At 39.2% G+C, this 22066-nt stretch overlaps 1 protein-coding gene across 3 annotated transcripts in view; it reads left to right on the forward strand.

Moving 5' to 3' along the window:
* Nucleotides 1–281: 281 nt before the first annotated feature.
* The window catches only part of LOC128686915 (Arf GTPase activating protein drongo), a 71174-nt gene continuing 49389 nt past the window's right edge, over nucleotides 282–22066 (forward strand). For all 3 annotated transcript variants that reach the window (XM_070103610.1, XM_070103608.1, XM_070103609.1), the window contains exons 1-3: nucleotides 282–477; nucleotides 19902–19995; nucleotides 21504–21616. In XM_070103610.1, coding sequence (XP_069959711.1) covers nucleotides 314–477; nucleotides 19902–19995; nucleotides 21504–21616 — 371 coding nt within the window. In that variant the 5' untranslated portion in view covers nucleotides 282–313. The remainder of the gene's footprint in view (nucleotides 478–19901; nucleotides 19996–21503; nucleotides 21617–22066) is intronic.

Here is a 22066-nt window from a genome sequence, read left to right on the forward strand (position 1 = left end):
ATTCTTCACCATTACAGAAGTTCATTCCAGTATAAAAGTATAAGTCGTATATTATAATTAGTGTGTTGCTATGTTAAATCATCTGATAATGGAAGTAAATATATATTCTGGCAAGAACAGTGTAAGGAATAGAGGAAGTTAAAATTGAAGTATTAAATTATTAAAATTTAAACGGTATTTATGTATGAACTTAAAAAGGAGTGATAAATTTATTATTTATGGAGAACGAAAAGAAATAGTGGGAAAAAAAACTATTGGTGAGGGTTTTGTAGAAGAGTTAAGAGTGACTGTGTGAGTAAGAGACCGACCAAACATGGCTTCAAGCAGAAGGAAACAGGATGAGAAGAACCTGAAAACTTTGCGTGAATTGGGTTCCCAAGTCGCTAATAGAACATGTTTCGACTGCCACCAGAGAGGGACGACCTACATCAACATGACTGTCGGGTCCTTCGTATGCACCTCCTGCTCTGGCATCCTGTAAGTAGGTTAAAGTAGCAGCAGCCTCGATTCCTGGCTCATACTGCGACTTTTCCAGCCTTTGAATACCTGTTATTTTGACAAGTTTTCTGTATATATGGTGACTGTGGGAATTATATTTTCAGAGCACGTGTTTAGCATGAATGTCGCTGGCTGTAGGGTGAAAATCATGTTCATGTGCCCATTGAGGACGACTCTATACAGGGAGACAATGTGGGATATTTTTAAGAAAAAAAATCAAGCAATAATATTAAAAGAATTTTTGTTTTGGTACAGGAAATATATCTTTTTTTTTACTCCCAACACTTCCAGGAGAGAAATAGCATCATGGGATCACAGTCTAGCCTATCATGTCTGTTGCAGATATTATATGTGGGTCATAATGCTAAAGGAGGATTCCGATGAAAATAAAAGTGTATTACTTGGCATTGTTGGGTTTTCTAGGGTTAATAACCTCCAGGGGTCGGGAAGCCACATGGACGTCTTCGTGTTACTCGACGAGGTATAGATAGGGGTAAACTACTACTGTGGTTGACACTTCATGTTGGGTCCAGTGGTTTGGATGTAGGTCGTTCACCTCGAATGCTCTGAATATTAGTCGCTCGTCTTTTGTACTTTGAGTATAGGTAGTTCGCCTTGTATGCTTCGAATGTAGTCCACTCGTCGTATGCACTTTCAGTGTATATAGTTCGTCTTATGTGCTTTGAATGTAGGATGTTCATCATACATACTTTGAATGTTGGTCATATGTTGAACATGCTGTGAGCAGCATGTAAAGCAGCACAAATGTTCTAAATGAAGAGTGTTCATCTGAAGTGCTTTGAATGTAGGTCATTGGTTTTCCATACTTTGAATGTAGGTAGTTCTTTATAAGAGTTTCGAACCTTGGATGTTCATGCGTGCTTTAAAGACAGTGTTCATTGTATGTGCTTATAATGAAGGTCAATCATTGTACATATTCTGAATATAGCTGTTGTTGGGGTTGTTAATTAAGGGCCACTGCAACGCTAGCCATATTGATCCCCATCACCCAGCTCCCAGGGAATAGGGAGTTCTCCATTACAGAAGGATAATAAGAACTGTTCAGATTTTTAACCTGGAGGGTTAGCCACCCAGGATAACCCAGGAAAGTCAGTGTGTCATTGAGGACTGTCTGTCGTATTTCCATTGGGGTCATTAATCTTGTCCCCCAGGATGTGATCCACATCAGTTGACTAGCACCCAGGTACCTACTTAATGCTAGGTGTACAGGGACAACAGGTGTAAGGAAACATGCCTAATGTTTCCACCCATGCCTGGGATTGAACCACAAACACTTAAGTGTGTGAGGCAAGTGTGTTGCCAACTGAGCCACGGGACACCGAGGCATGGTATCCCCTGTAGATGGTATACTATTGAAATAGAGTTGATTTTGGTTAGTTTCAGAACTGGAAGTTTCTTGAAATTGGGCTCAAAGAATTGGAAATACGTATTTTTTATTTTTGCCAATTTTCCTGAGGATGGGTAAGGCCCTCCTACACTGCTTGCTCTATTTTATTGGTTTTTAGTAGGCTTGATTCAATTGTTGGGATGCCATAAACCATGACCAATAATTCCATATTATTTTAATGTGAGAAATAGTTTACATCTTTGATTTATGTAATTATGAATTTAAAATGGAAGGAAAGTGCAATATAGGAAAGGTTTAGGGACATGATAAGTGAACAGAAGAAGCATTGTTTTAGTGCTTGGAATGTCTATGTTGTTTTGAATTGTTGGCCAAATACAGTGAACCCCCGCTTTACGATCACCTCCCAATGTGACCAATTATATAAGTGTATTTATGTAAGTGCGTTTGTACGTGTATGTTTGGGGGTCTGAAATGGACTAATCTAATTCACAACATTCCTTATGAGAACAAATTCGTTCAGTACTGGCACCTGAACATACTTCTGGAATGAAATAATATCGTAAACCGGGGGTCCACTGTAATTGACTTCTGTGGATATTGTAGGTTAGTTGAACTTGGTTAGTTCTAATAATTGAATGGGCAGTTTCTTATACAGAGACTCCCCTACATACGAACATTTGTGTTGTGAACTTTCTATAATACAAACAATTTGCGAGAAGCACCGAGATGTAAACAATACATGGTAGGTTACTCTAGTGGCATCATTCATACATGTGCATGTGGTCTCTCTCCACAAATTAAGTGTTATTTGTGATTATTATACCCCAATATGTCTGGTGTTCAGCACAAAAGCAGTGGGGATACAGACCGTCACAATGGCAACAAAAGTGGACATAGCAATGCATTTTTGTATTTTTTCTGTGTTCATGTGTATGTTTAAACTATGTATACTTCTAAGTTACTCTATGTTCATACATAAGTATAATACACTACTGTACAATACTGTATTTGTACATACATGTATGTAAGTTGGACTTACAAACATATGGACTTACGAATGACCGCTTGGAACTGAACCTTTTCGAAAGTAGGGGAGAGACTGTAGTCACTCAATAGAATGAAAACAGGCTAGTGAACTAATTAAGAATTTGGTCGAATGGAGCATTGGAACTGGCATAATAGGACTCATTTTGGACAAAATCGCCAGTGAGTAAATTGCGCTGAGACCACTAAATTTTGTGCCTGCTTAATTCCATAAGTTTCCAGTCAGATTTCGAACTTATGGGTTTATTTCTTTCAGAAAAAAAGACTACCATTTCAGAATAACTAATATTTTTGTTTTAAGTGGACACGGCAATATTAATTTCAGGGGTCTGGACAATGGAAGGTTTATTAACTTGTATCTAAATTTAGGTTCAAATATTTTTTTCCTAAAACTTTAGTTTTATCTCCATAGAATTTATCAATTCTGAGTACATACTGTGCCAAACCCAGATATCTGAGTTTGCAAGAAATTGGATTCCAAGATTTCAGTGTTGTACCGTACCTCTATCTAAAGCTTTTTAGAAGAAAAGTATGGTGCCAATCATTGGGTTATTAACCTTTAATAATCCAATAAACTCAGTGCACAAATAACCTGCACATAGGAGAGAGAAAAGTTTACGATGACTTGTACTACTACTACTATGACTGGAGTTTACCTGGAGTTACCTGGAGAGAGTTCCGGGGGTCAACGCCCCCGCGGCCCGGTCTGAGACCAGGCCTCCTGGTGGATCAGAGCCTGATCAACCAGGCTGTTGCTGCTGGCTGCACGCAAACCAACATACGAGCCACAGCCCGGCTGATCCGGAACTGACTTTAGGTGCTTGTCCAGTGCCAGCTTGAAGACTGCCAGGGGTCTGTTGGTAATCCCCCTTATGTGTGCTGGGAGGCAGTTGAACAGTCTCGGGCCCCTGACACTTATTGTATGGTCTCTTAACGTGCTAGTGACACCCCTGCTTTTCATTGGGGGGATGGTGCATCGTCTGCCAAGTCTTTTGCTTTCGTAATGAGTGATTTTCGTATGCAAGTTCGGTACTAGTCCCTCTAGGATTTTCCAGGTGTATATAATCATGTATCTCTCCCTCCTGCATTCCAGGGAATACAGGTTTAGGAACCTCAAGCGCTCCCAATAATTGAGGTGTTTTATCTCCGTTATGCGCGCCGTGAAAGTTCTCTGTACATTTTCTAGGTCGGCACTTCACCTGCCTTGAAAGGTGCTGTTAGTGTGCAGCAATATTCCAGCCTAGATAGAACAAGTGACCTGAAGAGTGTCATCATGGGCTTGGCCTCCCTAGTTTTGAAGGTTCTCATTATCCATCCTGTCATTTTTCTAGCAGATGCGATTGATACAATGTTATGGTCCTTGAAGGTGAGATCCTCCGACATGATCACTCCCAGGTCTTTGACGTTGGTGTTTCGCTCTATTTTGTGGCCAGAATTTGTTTTGTACTCTGATGAAGATTTAATTTCCTCATGTTTACCATATCTGAGTAATTGAAATTTCTCATCGTTGAACTTCATATTGTTTTCTGCAGCCCACTGAAAGATTTGGTTGATGTCTGCCTGGAGCTTTGCAGTGTCTGCAATGGAAGACACTGTCATGCAGATTCGGGTGTCATCTGCAAAGGAAGACACGGTGCTGTGGCTGACATCCTTGTCTATGTCGGATATAAGGATGAGGAACAAGATGGGAGCGAGTACTGTGCCTTGTGGAACAGAGCTTTTCACCGTAGCTGCCTCGGACTTTACTCTGTTGACAACTACTCTCTGTGTTCTGTTAGTGAGGAAATTATAGATCCATCGACCGACTTTTCCTGTTATTCCTTTAGCACGCATTTTGTGCGCTATTACGCCATGGTCACACTTGTCGAAGGCTTTTGCAAAGTCTGTATATATTACATCTGCATTCTTTTTGTCTTCTAGTGCATTTAGGACCTTGTCGTAGTGGTCCAATAGTTGAGACAGACAGGAGCGACCTGTTCTAAACCCATGTTGCCCTGGGTTGTGTAACTGATGGGTTTCTAGATGCGTGGTGATCTTGCTTCTTAGGACCCTTTCAAAGATTTTTATGATATGGGATGTTAGTGCTATTGGTCTGTAGTTCTTTGCTGTTGCTTTACTGCCCCCTTTGTGGAGTGGGGCTATGTCTGTTGTTTTTAGTAACTGTGGGACGACCCCCGTGTCCATGCTCCCTCTCCATAGGATGGTAAAAGCTCGTGATAGGGGCTTCTTGCAGTTCTTGATGAACACAGAGTTCCACGAGTCTGGCCCTGGGGCAGAGTGCATGGGCATGTCATTTATCGCCTGTTCGAAGTCATTTGGCGTCAGGATAACATCGGATAGGCTTGTGTTAATCAAATTTTGTGGCTCTCTCATAAAAAATTCATTTTGATCTTCGACTCTCAGTCTGGTTAGCGGCTTGCTAAAAACTGAGTCATATTGGGACTTGAGTAGCTCACTCATTTCCTTGCTGTCATCTGTGTAGGACCCATCTTGTTTAAGTAGGGGCCCAATACTGGACGTTGTTCTCGATTTTGATTTGGCATAGGAGAAGAAATACTTTGGGTTTCTTTCGATTTCATTTATGGCTTTTAGTTCTTCCCGCGATTCCTGACTCCTAAAGGATTCTTTTAGCTTAAGTTCGATGCTTGCTATTTCTCTGACCAGTGTCTCCCTACGCATTTCAGATATATTGACCTCTTTTAGCCGCTCTGTTATTCTTTTCCGTCGCCTGTAAAGGGAGCGCCTGTCTCTTTCTGTTTTACATCTACTCCTCCTTTTTCTTAGAGGAATAAGCCTTGTGCATACATCGAGTGCCACCGAGTTAATCTGTTCTAGGCATAAGTTGGGGTCTGTGTTGCTTAGTATATCTTCCCAGCTTATATCGGTTAGGACTTGGTTTACTTGGTCCCACTTTATGTTTTTGTTATTGAAGTTGAATTTGGTGAATGCTCCCTCGTGACTAATCTCATTATGTCGGTCTGGGGCTCCGCGCATACATGACTGAACCTCAATTATGTTGTGATCTGAGTATATTGTTTTTGATATGGTGATATTTCTTATCAGATCATCATTGTTAGTGAAGATGAGGTCTAGTGTATTCTCCAGTCTAGTAGGCTCTATTATTTGCTGGTTTAAATTGAATTTTGTGCAGAGATTTAAAAGCTCGCGTGAGTGTGAGTTTTCATCAGAGCTGCCTCCTGGTGTTATTACTGCAACAATATTATTTGCTATATTCCTCCATTTTAGGTGCCTTAAGTTGAAATCCCCCAGGAGCAAGATGTTGGGTGCAGGAGCTGGAAGGTTTTCCAGACAGTGGTCAATTTTTAACAGCTGTTCCTGGAATTGCTGGGATGTTGCATCCGGAGGCTTGTAGACTATCACAATGACTAGGTTTTGGTTCTCGACCTTTACTGCTAAAACTTCCACTACATCATTTGAGGCATTTAGCAGTTCTGTGCAAACAAGTGACTCTGCAATGTACAGGCCAACCCCCCCCTTTTGCCTGTTCACTCTGTCACATCTGTATAGGTTGTAACCTGGGATCCATATTTCGTTGTCCAAGTGATCCTTTATGTGGGTCTCAGTGAAAGCCGCGAACATTGCCTTTGCCTCTGCAAGCAGTCCACGGATGAAAGGTATTTTGTTGTTTGTTGCTGGCTTTAGACCCTGTATATTTGCAAAGAAGAATGTTATCGGACTGGTGGTATTGTTGGTACTGGGGGGGGATTTTTTTCCCGGCATTAGTATCTGTATCTGTTGGTTTGGAGTGGAGGCCATCGACTGTGGTTCCACTCCAGGAATGACTGGATTTGGTGTACTACCACTCCATTTCTACTATTATTGCTACTATGAGCCTGGCCCATGGCCGGGCTCAGAGAGTAGATAAACTCTCGAAACTCTTCAGAGGTATATCAAAGGTAAGGTACCATTTATATTGCCTTCCTTCACCCTTCACTCCCCTTTCTCTCTTGTGCCACTAAGTAACAACTATCCATACTTTCTGCCACTTCTACCACTACTTCCACTACCAGTTTTAGTACTACCATTACTTCTTTTTCTTCCTCTCTTGGTCCCATCCTTGCCCCCACCTTGCCTATTTATACTGGCTCCTTCACTCTTTTGTGTTAGTGTGACTTTGTAAATTATCTAGTCAGACCGAAACATTGTCGTAAGCTTTTCTCTCTCTTGCATGCAGGTTATTTGTGTATTGTTCCATTCATGGTATTGTGCCTTTTTGTTCTTCAATAAAGTCAAGGTAGTTAGGTAAGACACATATGCAACAGTTAGGTATCTTTATTTCGAAACGTTTCGCCTACACAGTAGGCTACTTCAGTCGAGTACAGAAAAGTTGATAGAAGCAGAAGAGACTTGAAGACGATGTAATCAGTCCATCACCCTTAAAGTTTTGAGGTGGTCAGTCTCTCAGTCTGGAGAAGAGGGACTGACCACCTCAAAACTTTAAGGGTGATGGACTGATTACATCGTCTTCAAGTCTCTTCTGCTTCTATCAACTTTTCTGTACTCGGCTGAAGAAGCCTACTGTGTAGGCGAAACGTTTCGAAATAAAGATACCTAACTGTTGCATATGTGTCTTACCTAACAATCTGTCGGTATTTTATACCATTTTAATGTTCAAAGTCAAGGTACTGTGTATATACAGAACTACAGTACAGTACTGTACAGAACAGTACAGTACTGTACAGAACAGTACAGTACTGTACAGAACAGTACAGTACTGTACAGAACAGTACAGTACTGTACAGAACAGTACAGTACTGTACAGAACAGTACAGTACTGTACAGAACAGTACAGTACTGTACAGAACAGTCCAGTACTGTACAGAACAATACAGTACTGTACAGAACAGTACAGTACTGTACAGAACAGTACAGTACTGTACAGAGCAATACAGTACTGTACAGAACAGTACAGTACTGTACAGAACAGTACAGTACAGTACTGTACAGAACAGTACAGTACTGTACAGAACAGTACAGTACTGTACAGAACAATACAGTACTGTACAGAACAATACAGTACTGTACAGAACAATACAGTACTGTACAGAACAATACAGTACTGTACAGAACAATACAGTACTGTACAGAACAGTACAGTACTGTACAGAACAATACAGTACTGTACAGAACAATACAGTACTGTACAGAACAATACAGTACTGTACAGAACAATACAGTACTGTACAGAACAATACAGTACTCCTAGATTAACTGTGGCAGCATTGTAAGGAGACTTTCTTGTACATTTTGTTTTATCCAGAGACCAAACTAGGTCCTTTCAAATGTGAGCTGGGCACTCTCTTACCATGGCCTATTGCTGCTGTCTCCCATTTCCATTATATGGCACATATTTAACTTAAATTCCATCATTGAATTGTTCCATTTTTTTAATCTGTTCATGTCTTAGAGGGACTTAGTTTTTTTTATTGCAGTATAGTATGTATGATATATATATTTTACATATGGTCTTTGCATTGTTTGCAGACATGATCATTAAGTTTTTCTTATGGCAAGTCACTAATAGAGGTTGACCATCACTAATCCAGAATCATTGGGATCTGTAGGGTGCCAGATTAGTGATTTTGCCAGATTACGGAGTGGTTAGGTTAGAATACACTTTAACCCATTGGCGATATTTACGCATCTGCGATTTCACCCACTTTATGACCTAATTTTGTCCAATTCCATTGTTCTAGCCTACCAAACTCATGGCTATTTCTTTAGTATTCCTTTTATTCTGTCAATTGAGTACAAGAAACTGCCCATTTACCTATTTCAGGTACCCAATAAAGTGGTCAGAAATCAGTAATTTGGCCAATGTCACACACATTTCAAGAAATGCCAGTTTCAAAATAGGGTCCAGAATAAACAGTGCAAACATTCTTAGCATTAAAATAACATTTCCTCTGTTTATTAGTCACATTTCCAGGCCCCTCTTATATTATGCTTGCTATCCATTTTGAATTTTTATTCACACAAAAAATAGAAGCTTTACTGTTATGCAGACTACTGCATTATTGTAATAATCAGGGCCAGATTAAGAAGTCTCCGGGCCCTAGGCTATTCAGATTGGCGGGGCCCCTTTGAGTTACGGGTAAGCGAAGCGACCCCTTCCAGCTTGGGGGGAGGGCGGTGTGAGCCTGTTTAAGGTCTAATTAAATACATTCTGGCTATTTAGATTAAATTTAATAGGGAAAGTACATCAAGACAACCAAAGCCATTTACCAACAGCCATTATAACCATCTTGTTAAATCATGCATTTTAAAGAGAATAAACTCAAGACAACATAGTATTACTAGATTAGGCTATTAAAGTAGTGACATCATGTACCTATTATATTCAGCATAACCACTACAGCACTATTATTCCCTTTATAAATCACTGACCATTATTGTGATCATTGCATCATGCATAAGACTATCAAATCATATAAACTCAAGAAAGTAAAGAATTGTTTATATTCACAGGCACTTCTTAAATAAACTTTTTTTCTGGATTTCATATTGGCAAAATCATCAATTATATTCTGAAAATCAATATTTCTTGTTAGATCAGACTCAATGGTCAACAAGGCTAGGTTACACAATTTGTCTTGGCTCATTGTTGAACGGAGCTGGTTTTTCACTCTTTTCAAAACAGAAAATGAACGTTCTCCTTCACAGTTAGTAGCTGGAAGTGTTAGGTAAAGGCGATACACTATGTCAACATTAGGGAAGGTTTCTGAGATACCTGCATTTCTTAAATGTTTCAAAGCAGCTGAGGGAGCACATTTTTCAGGCAGAGCTTTAATCTGATTCATATACCCAGAAAAATTAACTATTTCTTCAACAAATGTGTCCTGAACATCTGCTGAAAGGTGTTGTTGCAACTTTAATGCAGCTTCTCTCAATTCTGCATCTGGCATAGTAGTAGTTTTGAACAGAAATCCAAACTTGTCATTGAGATTCTGGTAGATTTCTTTTCTTTTCACCAATTCTGTAATCACTGAATCCAGAATGACGAAGTATGTAGCTGTCTTACATTTCTGCCTTGGTAGCAACACAATTTCATTGTCTGGCTCTTCAAAATTGCGTTTCCTCTTCCTTGACCGCTGATGATCAGCCCCGTAACTGTAGTCTTTCACCAGCAGTTTAGCTTTCTCTTCAAACATTTCAAAAGCTTCATCATTGCGAAGTGAACTTACAAATTCCACTAAGCCTGCATAGAGGTTAGCACAAGTAGCCATTTCAATTTAAATTTTCTGAAGTGTCTTGTTTGTGGCATTTAACCGTTCCAGTATACAGTCCCAAAGCACACACAGTAAGGCCAATTCAAAATCTTCCAATTTTGATGCTAAGCTGGCTGCTTCGCTTCTTGTAGTTGCTGTCTGGTCTTCATCCTCTGCTATTTGGATCAAAGCAGAACGTATTTCAGCAAAGCTGTCTTTCAAAGTATGTGTTGCATCATGCTGCGCTGACCACCTTGTTGTTGATAATGATTTGATGACATCTCCATGAATGGTTGACTTGAGTATACTCCACCGATGCATTGAAGCAGAGAGAAAATTAAAGAGTGCTTGTAAAAGTCCAAAAAATGAAACTGCAGCGACACAACACTCCACAGCACATGACCCAACAAGATTAAGAGAATGTGCTGAGCAGTGCACATATTCAGCAAGTGGGTTGATTTGCTTGATACGGGCTTGCAATCCATTATATTTACCCGACATGTTACTTGCATTGTCGTAGCTCAGGCCACGGCAATCCATAATAGAGAGATCATGTTCAAGCAGAGTATCCAGTACTACATTCATCATTGTTTCTCCATCATGGCCTGCAAGAGGAATGAATTTTATAAAGCGCTCTACAGGCTTACCACTGGAGTCGACAAAGCGAACAATGAATGTCAATTGATCTGTATGTGAAATATCTGGTGTTGAATCTACACTTATTGCAAAGTATTTTGCAGTTTTCACAGCTGCTATGATGTTATTGAGGACCTTCTTAGTCATCAGTTCAATAAATTCATTGCATATAGTAGATGACATGTAAGATACAGTGCCTCTTCCTGCATTCCCAAGGCGTGACACATGATTTGCTAAGAATGGATCGAATTGTGCTAACAGTTCTATGATCCCTAGGAAATTGCCATTGTTTTCCGAACCAAAAACCTCATTTTCTCCACGGAAAGCAAGTCCTCTTAGAGCTAAGAATTTTACAACAGCAACAACTCTTTCTAGAACTTTTCTCCAATAACTGCGCTCTTTTTCAGTTTGATTTTCCAAATGAGAATCCAATAAGCCTTTTTTCTGTGCAAGAAATACACTGGCTAAAATGCAGCTCCTGTGAGTGGTGCTGTTTTCATGTTCCTCGAAACGCTTGGAATTTTTCCAGTCATTGAACCCCTGTGTGAAGGTATTTTCTTTGGTAGAAAATAGCTTGCATGCTGAACAGTACACTTTTCCTGAGCTTTCAGAGTGTACCATCCATGATCTTTTCACAGTTTCTGAATTTGCAAGCTTCCTATAAAACATAGATGACTTTAAACAACGACAACTTCCATCATCATAAATCCTTGCTGATTTCCTAAAGTCAATGTTCAGAGTTTGACTGAAGTTTTCTGCAATGAAAGCATTACATAGAGAATCTGGGATTACATTTGGCCATGAGGCAGGATCTTTTAAGACAAATCCTGTGGATGAAATGTCCGTTGAGACATTGAGAGGGGAAACAAAAGTAAATGCTGGCTGAGAAATAATGGAGGGAGGGCTTCCTGTATGATCTGACATATCTGCAGATTCAACTGTACTGGTAACATCAGAAACTGTTTTCGTGAGCATGTCTGTGATCTTTCTGCAGCTTCCTACATCTTTCTTTTTCTGTTCTTCTTCTTGAATTTTCTTCTTTCTTTTCTGTGACCCACTCGCATAAGAACGTCCAACATCACGTTCATGAGATGCCATGATGAGGATGTATGACTGTCTGTAATCATGCAAATACAAATTTTTCATTATCAATTATTATTAATTTTTTAATTATTATTAAATTTTTTTTTCTGTCAATTGGGGGGATATGGCCCTTGTAGCCCCCTTTCCTCTGGCTGCACATCTAAAAATTCAAAACGTTACCAGAAAGGAGTCATATACAGAACTTTTACCATAGATTAGGTTAGTGATTTGGGCTACGAATATTTTACTAATTCATCCTCCTTGATCTCCAATTTACTTAAACTGAAATCATACTGAGTCCAAGAACAATGCACAATGGTATTTATATTACCATTTTCATAACTAAACTAATCATTATGTTTTGCATGATATATGGCCTACCACCATAGATAAGGACATGAGAATTAAAGAATGCAGGGACAATTTTCAGTTTCACCCAACCAACGATTTTCTGATGTGGCTTATGTGTTTCTGAGGAAGTATGTAGTAAATTAATTGATGTTCTACATCACTTACATCGCAACTTGAAAACTAAGCATTTGCGACGGAAGTGATGTAGAACATCAATCAATTGAGATCTGTTATTGAAATGATAAAGACTTAAAGACAGGACAAAGTGCTTTTAAAACCTACAAACGGAAGTCAGTTTGCATTTTTAGGTTTTTCTTTATAGTATTTTTACCAAAAATGCGTCTTTACTGGTCCATGTGTCTTTACTGGTCAAGTAACCCTATCAGGTACCTCCCTTAACATTTAGAGGCGAAAACAAACATTTATCCATACACATCAATGTCTATCAACAACACTTCAGTTAATTTGTCACAGTACAAGTCTAGATAACATGTAATTACTACAGAAAATTGGAGAGGAATCTCCCATACTCACCCATTAGCGGGAAAGCACAGCTGTTCTGATGTAAACAAAGGCGTGTTGAGTGTTGCCATCTATGGTTAGGTTTATTTATTTTTATTTTATTTTATTTCATTATTTTTATTTTGATTAATTTTTAAAAATCAATTTTACTCTCCAAACACTTGAACTTTTTAGGTAGGGACCCCTTTGCACTTGCACCATGTGCGCAGTCTTGAATGAGCCCCTGAACCCCTTGGACCGCGGGGCCCCCAAATGCGCGGGGCCCTAGGCAAATGCCTAGTTTGCCTATGCGGTAATCCGGCCCTGGTAATAATTGTATAAATAATGTCAACCCATTCGTGACTGAGTATTAAACCGGCCGGTTGGACACGTATTGGAAGGGGACGTCGTTTGTTTACTCTTGAACATTGGCAAAAATTGAATATTTCCACTATTTTGAGCTAAATTTTAGGCACTTTACAAAATTACACCTATTTCTGTAATATATCTTCCATTTTATCAAATGAGACCAAAAAAACAAGAATACAACCCTACAAACCGTACAGAAATACACCACAAAGTCACTTTTACACCAGAAGCACAGTCACCATTTTTTTTTCTCATGCACTGTGTGCTGCAGGATTTTTTTTTTTTTATATAATGCACACTTACCACACAGACCTACTCTCTCATATGTAGGCCCAAATTTACTGGCCACAGCTTATCTGAACTCATGGTGACAGACAATGACTTCAGAGCCACCTTATCTTTTATGGACACTGCAAGATGTGTGTGCTTTACACAACGAGAAGCATTTCTTTTATTCATTGGAGCCATGGCTAGGGCTAAAAGTGAGCATTTTATAACAATAAATGGAAAAAATAAAGTGGAATGACTTATGCAGCAATTAGCACCACCAAACAGTAGCAGCAGGTTGGTGTTGCGACCCAAGAAATTTAAAATTATGCTAGCCAAAATTAGTACCGGATTACTGACAGAACTAGATTACTGATTGCTGGATTAGTAAGGGCCAACCTATACTATATAAATTAAAAATAATGATAGGCAAATGCTGTACTAAACCTTGTGAAAACCCATTGGTGGCATTTTGCCATAGAGACATTTTTTTTCCTTTTACCATTGTTCAGTGTCTTTTTTTTAGACAATTTATCTAATAGTCTATAATGATTCCTGTTTTATTTTTCCTGTGTTTCATAGTTTCTGTATCAGTCTTTATTGGAAATAACTGTACTGAAATCTTACTTGAAATCTTATACATAATTACAATTTAGCCAGTTCTTTCTTTAAATATTTTCTGTAAGTATTGCAGTGTATGTTGTTGGATTGGTTTACTCCACCACCACCTAGAGTTGCAATGAGGTAACACTTTTATTATATTATATTAATACAATTTATAGCTGATTGTGTGAGGTAGCATAGCCCAGCATCATGATGTTCATAGTAATGTATGTAGTGTCATGTTTCATGGTTGCTTTCGTAATCTTGATTGTTATAGTGGTCTTGCCACTACTATTGAAGACATGTTGTGTAATGTACACCCAGTATTATTTATTTAACATTTCATTATTCATATTCTAGCTTAAAAATATCCATTTATGTATTTTTTTTTTTAAAGAACCAGCATATCCAGAGAAATCGTTGGGGAGGAGCTGTTATGGGTGGATGGACTCCTATTCCACAAGCACACCATTTTACTATTGAGAGGGTGGGACCCTCCAAATGACTTGGCTACTCCAAGATATATGTATATGAAATGCCATTTCTGATACCATATCAACATAATCATGATGGTTTTCTTTTAATGTTATCAAGGCTAGCTGCCAATAATTGATCTGGTTATATCCTTATGATGTACAGATTCTCAAGTTACATCCATTATTATATCAAAGGTTAAAAGATTTGTGTACTTCAGGGGGAGTTGGATAATCATATAATCAATATTTTTTCTAACATTTTTATATATTGAAAAGGATTTAAGTTGCATTATTTCCAGTTAAAAGTGTGCTGGTAGCATTTTGTAGAACAGTGTAAACTATGGATGAGAGAAGAAAAACTTGGAACTGCTAAAGGAAACTATACCTGTAAAGCTGTGTGCGTGTGTGTGTGTGTGCATGCATGCATGTGTACTCACCTAGTTGAGGTTGCAGGGGTCAAGTCCTAGCTCCTGGCCCCGCCTCTTCACTGGTCGTTACTAGGTCACTCTCCCTGAACCGTGAGCTTTATCATACCACTGTGTGTGTGTGTGTGTGTGTGTGTGTGTGTGTGTGTGTGTGTGTGTGTGTGTGTGTGTGTGTGTGTGTGTGTGTGTGTGTGTGTGTGTGTGTGTGTGTGTTTTAGTTTAAGTTATTATGTATTCATGGGCAAGCACCAAATTTGTTAGTCATACAGTACTTGGGGAATAAGAGGTACTTAGGTTTGCTCTCGTGTAGGAGAGATTTAACTCCAATTCCATGGATCAAGAGGCCTTCACTAGCATCAAGGAGTTCCCTCTTGAAGGGTGTGCAGAATGTTTTGTTGACTTAAGCTTGTAAATAGACCTACATTTTATATTATAATATTTTTATTGGATACATATGGCTCCAGCTGTACTTTCACAGTATTGTGTACAGTGGGCACACAAGCAAAGGGCACATACTAGGAGGGGAAACGAAACAGTGCAAGAAACAAAGAAAATTAGAGCTAGATTTTAGGGAAACTTTTTTGTGTCATTGATAATAATGGCAGGTTTCCTTAAGGAAAATAACAGTACTTTTTTTTTTTTTTTTTTAACAAGTCGGCCGTCTCCCACCGAGGCAGGGTGACCCAAAAAAGAAAGAAAATCCCCAAAAAGAAAATACTTTCATCATCATTCAACACTTTCACCACACTCACACATTATCACTGCTTTTGCAGAGGTGCTCAGAATACAACAGTTTAGAAGCATATACGTATAAAGATACACAACATATCCCTCCAAACTGCCAATATCCCAAACCCCTCCTTTAAAGTGCAGGCATTGTACTTCCCATTTCCAGGACTCAAGTCCGACTATATGAAAATAACCGGTTTCCCTGATTTTTTTTTTTTTTTTTTTATCATCACACTGGCCGATTCCCACCAAGGCAGGGTGGCCTGAAAAAGAAAAACTTTCACCATCATTCACTCCATCACTGTCTTGCCAGAAGGGTGCTTTACACTAAAGTTTTTAAACTGCAACATTTACACCCCTCCTTCAGAGTGCAGGCACTGTACTTCCCATCTCCAGGACTCAAGTCCGGCCTGCCGGTTTCCCTGAACCCCTTCATAAATGTTACTTTACTCACACTCCAACAGCACGTCAAGTATTAAAAACCATTTGTCTCCATTCACTCCTGTCAAACACGCTCACGCATGCATGCTGGAAGTCCAAGCCCCTCGCATACAAAACCTCCTTTACCCCCTCCCTCCAACCTTTCCTAGGCCGACCCCTACCTCGCCTTCCTTCCACTACAGACTGATACACTCTTGAAGTCACTCTGTTTCGCTCCATTCTCTCTACATGTCCGAACCACCTCAACAACCCTTCCTCAGCCCTCTGGACAACAGTTTTGGTAATCCCGCACCTCCTCCTAACTTCCAAACTACGAATTCTCTGCATTATATTCACACCACACATTGCTCTCAGACATGACATCTCCACTGCCTCCAGCCTTCTCCTCGCCGCAACATTCATCACCCATGCTTCACACCCATATAAGAGCGTTGGTAAAACTATACTCTCATACATTCCCCTCTTTGCCTCCAAGGACAAAGTTCTTTGTCTCCACAGACTCCTAAGTGCACCACTCACCCTTTTCCCCTCATCAATTCTATGATTCACCTCATCTTTCATAGACCCATCCGCTGACACGTCCACTCCCAAATATCTGAATACGTACATTCACCTCCTCCAAACTCCCTCCCTCCAATCTGATATCCAATCTTTCATCACCTAATCTTTTTGTTATCCTCATAACCTTACTCTTTCCTGTATTCACTTTTAATTTTCTTCTTTTGCACACCCTACCAAATTCATCCACCAATCTCTGCAACTTCTCTTCAGAATCTCCCAAGAGCACAGTGTCATCAGCAAAGAGCAACTGTGACAACTCCCACTTTGTGTGATTCTTTATCTTTTAACTCCACGCCTTTTGCCAAGACCCTCGCATTTACTTCTCTTACAACCCCATCTATAAATATATTAAACAACCATGGTGACATCACACATCCTTGTCTAAGGCCTACTTTTACTGGGAAATAATTTCCCTCTTTCCTACATACTCTAACTTGAGCCTCACTATCCTCGTAAAAACTCTTCACTGCTTTCAGTGACCTACCTCCTACACCATACACCTGCAACATCTGCCACATTGTCCCCCTATCCACCCTGTCATACGCCTTTTCCAAATCCATAAATGCCACAAAGACCTCTTTAGCCTTATCTAAATACTGTTCACTTATATGTTTCACTGTAAACACCTGGTCCACACACCCCCTACCTTTCCTAAAGCCTCCTTGTTCATCTGCTATCCTATTCTCCGTCTTACTCTTAATTCTTTCAATAATAACTCTACCATACACTTTACCAGGTATACTCAACAGACTTATCCCCCTATAATTTTTGCACTCTCTTTTGTCCCCATTGCCTTTATACAAAGGAACTATGCATGCTCTCTACCAATCCCTAGGTACCTTACCCTCTTCCATACATTTATTAAATAATTGCACCAACCACTCCAAAACTATATCCCCACCTGCTTTTAACATTTCTATCTTTATCCCATCAATTCCGGCTGCCTTACCCCCTTTCATTTTACCTACTGCCTCACGAACTTCCCCCACACTCACAACTGGCTCTTCCTCACTCTTACAAGATGTTATTCCTCCTTGCTATTCCTTGTTATTCCTCCCTGAATCCCTTCACTAAATATTACCCTGCTCACACTCCAACAGATCGTCAGGTCCCAAGTATCATTCGTCTCCATTCACTCCTATCTAACACGCTCATGTACGCTTGCTGGAAGTCCAAGCCCCTCGCCCACAAAACCTCCTTTACCCCCTCTTTCCAACCCTTTCGAGGACGACCCCTACCCCTCTTTCCTTCCCCTATAGATTTATATGCTTTCCATGTCATTCTACTTTGATCCATTCTCTCTAAATGACCAAACCACCTCAACAACCCCTCTTCTGCCCTCTGACTAATGCTTTAATTAACTCCACACCTTCTCCTAATTTCCACACTCCGAATTTTCTGCATAATATTTACACCACACATTACCCTTAGACAGGACATCTCCACTGCCTCCAACCGTCTCCTCGCTGCTGCATTTACCACCCAAGCTTCCCATCCATATAAGAGTGTTCGTACTACTATACTTTCATACCTTCCCTTCTTTGCCTCCATAGATAACGTTTTTTGACTCCACATATACCTCAACGCACCACTCACCTTTTTTCCCTCATCAATTCTATGATTAACCTCATCCTTCATAAATCCATCCGCCGACACGTCAACTCCCAAGTATCTGAAAACATTCACTTCTTCCATACTCCTCCCCAATTTGATATCCAATTTTTCTTTATCTAAATCATTTGATACCCTCATCACCTTACTCTTTTCTATGTTCACTTTCAACTTTCTACCTTTACACACATTCTCAAACTCATCCACTAACCTTTGCAATTTTTCTTTAGAATCTCCCATAAGCACAGTATCATCAGCAAAAAGTAACTGTGTCAATTCCCATTTTGAATTTGATTCCCCATAATTTAATCCAACCCCTCTCCCAAACACCCTAGCATTTACTTCTTTTACAACCCCATCTATAAATATATTAAACAACCATGGTGACATTACACATCCCTGTCTAAGACCTACTTTTACCGGGAAGTATTCTCCCTCTCTTCTGCACACCCTTACCTGAGCCTCACTGTCCTCATAAAAGCTCTTTACAGCATTTAGTAACTTACCACCTATTCCATATACTTGCAACATCGGCCACAGTACATATTAGGATAATTATAGTGTATAGGTTGGCCAGAAAGTCTTCCCATCCCTGTACTAATATAAGATATTAAACTGGAATGCTACCCTCCACACTTGATGCTCTGTGTTACAATGAACAGTACATGTCTGTTTGGACTGATTTTTTTTATTGAGCCAGTTAATGAGCACAGTTGTCAGGCAGTGATGCAAAACTGATTGGTGCCTCAATGTAGAATCTTGGTGTTATGATTGAAGTCTGGACTATGCCTGTTTTGAAAGCACATTAGAAGCAAACATGTAAAATTTATAATATTGATAGGAGGCTGGTAGACAGCAACCATCTAGGAAGGTACAGCACTATAACTCATGTAAAAGTGAAGCAAAGGCCTGTTATAACATTTTCATTCTGGTCATAATACTGGGGTTTTCCTTTCTGCCTCGTGAATATGTACTCTGCAAGATGACAGGTAAGTTTTACAAATTTCTGTTTAATTCATTATATGTATAGTTATTACTAGGTAGTAGGTTGGTAGACAGCAACCACCCAGGGAGGTACTACCGTCCTGCCAAGTGAGTGTAAAACGGAAACCTGTAATTGTTTTACATGATGGTAGGATTGCTGGTGTCTTTTTTTTGTCTCATACATATGCAAGACTTCAGGTACATCTTGCTACTTCTACTTACACTTAGGTCACACTACACATACATGTACAAGCATATATATACACACTCTGGGTTTTCTTCTATTTTCTTTCTAGTTCTTGTTCTTGTTTATTTCCTCTTATCTCCATGGGGAAGTGGAACAGAATTCTTCCTCCGTAAGCTATGCGTGTTGTAAGAGGCGACTAAAATGCCGGGAGCAAGGGGCCAGTAACCCCTTCTCCTGTATATATTACTAAATTTAAAACGAGAAACTTCTGTTTTTCTTTTTGGGCCACCCCACCTCAATGGGATACGGCCGGTGTGTTGAAAGAAAGAAAGAAAGTATAGTTATTTTTATTTTTTGTGCATTCCTTAATAAGTCTGTTTTTTATATCTTTTTCTGATTTAGGAGTCCAGGTCTGAGAATGAGCCATGGGGGCATTGATTCTGGAAATCATTTAGATGGTTTGATATTTAATAGATCTATTCTGTATAATGCTACTGAGCACTATAAAAAATATTTAGAAATATTTTCTCTTCTCAGCCGTGGCTTAAACCCTCCTCATCGTGTCAAGTCCATCTCTATGGCTAGTTTCACACAGGAGGAAATTGAACAAATAAAATCAAAGGGTAACCAGGTAAGTCATCATCATTGTTCTTTATCCTTGTGAAACATACAGTATTTTAATTGCTTGAAATTGCTACTTGTGATCATTGAAAAAAGTTAATAACAGCAACACAGATATGAAATTGAGTTTATTTTCTCAGGTTAAAAACAAGTAATGACTGTGTTTCTGGTTATTTGTTGTGTGCATTAGACATAAATCATGCAGTAGCACATGAGAATTAATAGTGGACTGTATCTTTGTGTAATAAATTGTGCAGCAGTAGATGAGTGAATATAAGCACTATTATTAAAAATTCATTAAGGGTTTCTTTTTAAGTCTTAGCTACTTATTTATAAGTGTCCTGTGAAGATTCCCGGTAATCAAATCAAAATAAAAAGTTAGTAAAAATCTTTGTTTGCCGTATCACGAAGATATGTAGGTGTGACATTGTTTCTAATGCTTCACAAGGATGGCTTCTTGAAAAGCCTCTAGTTATACGATGCATTTTGGGCAAGTTAAGACTAACTTAAAATTGCAAGACACAAAATTACACGACTTTGATAAGCTCAGGTTTTATTATGTGGATGCTAAGACTGACATATTATTATTTGCCTAAAGATAAGATTATTAATACAGCAATTGCTCGAACAAAACTTTCTTTTTATAACAGTAATATAAAAACTCAGGACCTGAGTTCTGGAGGTGGGAAGTACAGTGTCTGCACTCTGAAGGAGACGTGGGAATATTTGCAGTTTGGAGGGGCATCAGAACTGTTGTATCTGCATGCCTCTGGCAAGACAGTGATAGAGTGAATAAAGATGGAAGTATTTCTTTTTCTTTTTCGGATTGCTCTACCTGGTGGGAGATGGCTGGTATGTTAAAAAATATTAATATGAGGGGACAGTAAGACAAAATAATATTGAAGGTTTAAATCATTGGTTGGGACATAGCTGAGGTAAGAAGGCCATGAGTTTGTATGCTGTTTGGAATCAAGATAGGTAGCAAGAGGTAAATTTGACGTGTATAATTGCCCTTCGTGATTCATGTAAAATTCGAGAGGCGTTTTTTGATGATTTTTTTAAAGCAACTGGCAGATGCAGAACTTATAGAATAATCTGATATTGAGTTCTCTAATTTTGGATCTGTGAATGTGCCTTGAATTTCTGCTTGGGTCAAGGTGAACATGTGGGATGTCAGAGTTATTTATTTCTTACATTGTGTGTATAAGTGTTGCCTGGAAACCAAATGAGTGATATTTCTGCTCTTCACAAATAGAGGAGTTGTCAGGTTACGAGGTGTCATACATTTTGTTTCATTCATTTTTGTTTCATTCATTTTGTTTCTGACCTTCACAAATAGGGGAGTTGTCAGGTTTCGAGGTGTCATACATTTTGTTTCATTCATTTTTGTTTCATTCATTTTGTTTCTGACCTTCACAAATAGGGGAGTTGTCAGGTTTCGAGGTGTCATACATTTTGTTTCAGAAATTATAATAATCTTTGTCTGAAGAATAACTACAATTTTACTCATTTTTACAGTATTGTGGAGCTATATGGCTGGGGCTTTATGATGCCAAGATCAGTCCCTTTCCTGACACCAAAGATGAACATAAGATTAGAGATTTCATGATAATGAAATATGAAAAGAAAAGGTGGGTTTGACTATTATGTTCAGAGAGTTAATTATTTGTATACTTTGTAAAAATTGAAGTTTGATGAGGCATGACATGGTGCAATGCATGCTTTAAATTTTTAATAGTCAAGTGGTCAATCTACATTTTTGGTAAACCCAGAACTTTGTCTCACAAGAAGGGTTTTTATGCAGAATTTCAGCTGTGTGTATGCTTCCTGCACTTCCAATGCAGGATGATCCAGAGAAACACATTTACCATTATTCATTCAATCACTGTCTTGCCAGAAATATGTTGACATCACAGATCAGATTGCCCTCTGACTGCATCCCCACCATTCCTCCAGTGCAGGCACTGCCCCTTCTACCTCCAGGACTCGACTGGCTAACTATTCACACTATCATATACAAGTTTCAAAGGCTAGCTGACTGGCTAGTATACTTTTTGACATCACTTTTCAACTCACAAATG

The sequence above is a fragment of the Cherax quadricarinatus genome, chromosome 86 (genome assembly GCF_038502225.1).
Source record: "Cherax quadricarinatus isolate ZL_2023a chromosome 86, ASM3850222v1, whole genome shotgun sequence".
Classification (NCBI taxonomy): Eukaryota; Metazoa; Arthropoda; class Malacostraca; order Decapoda; family Parastacidae; genus Cherax; species Cherax quadricarinatus.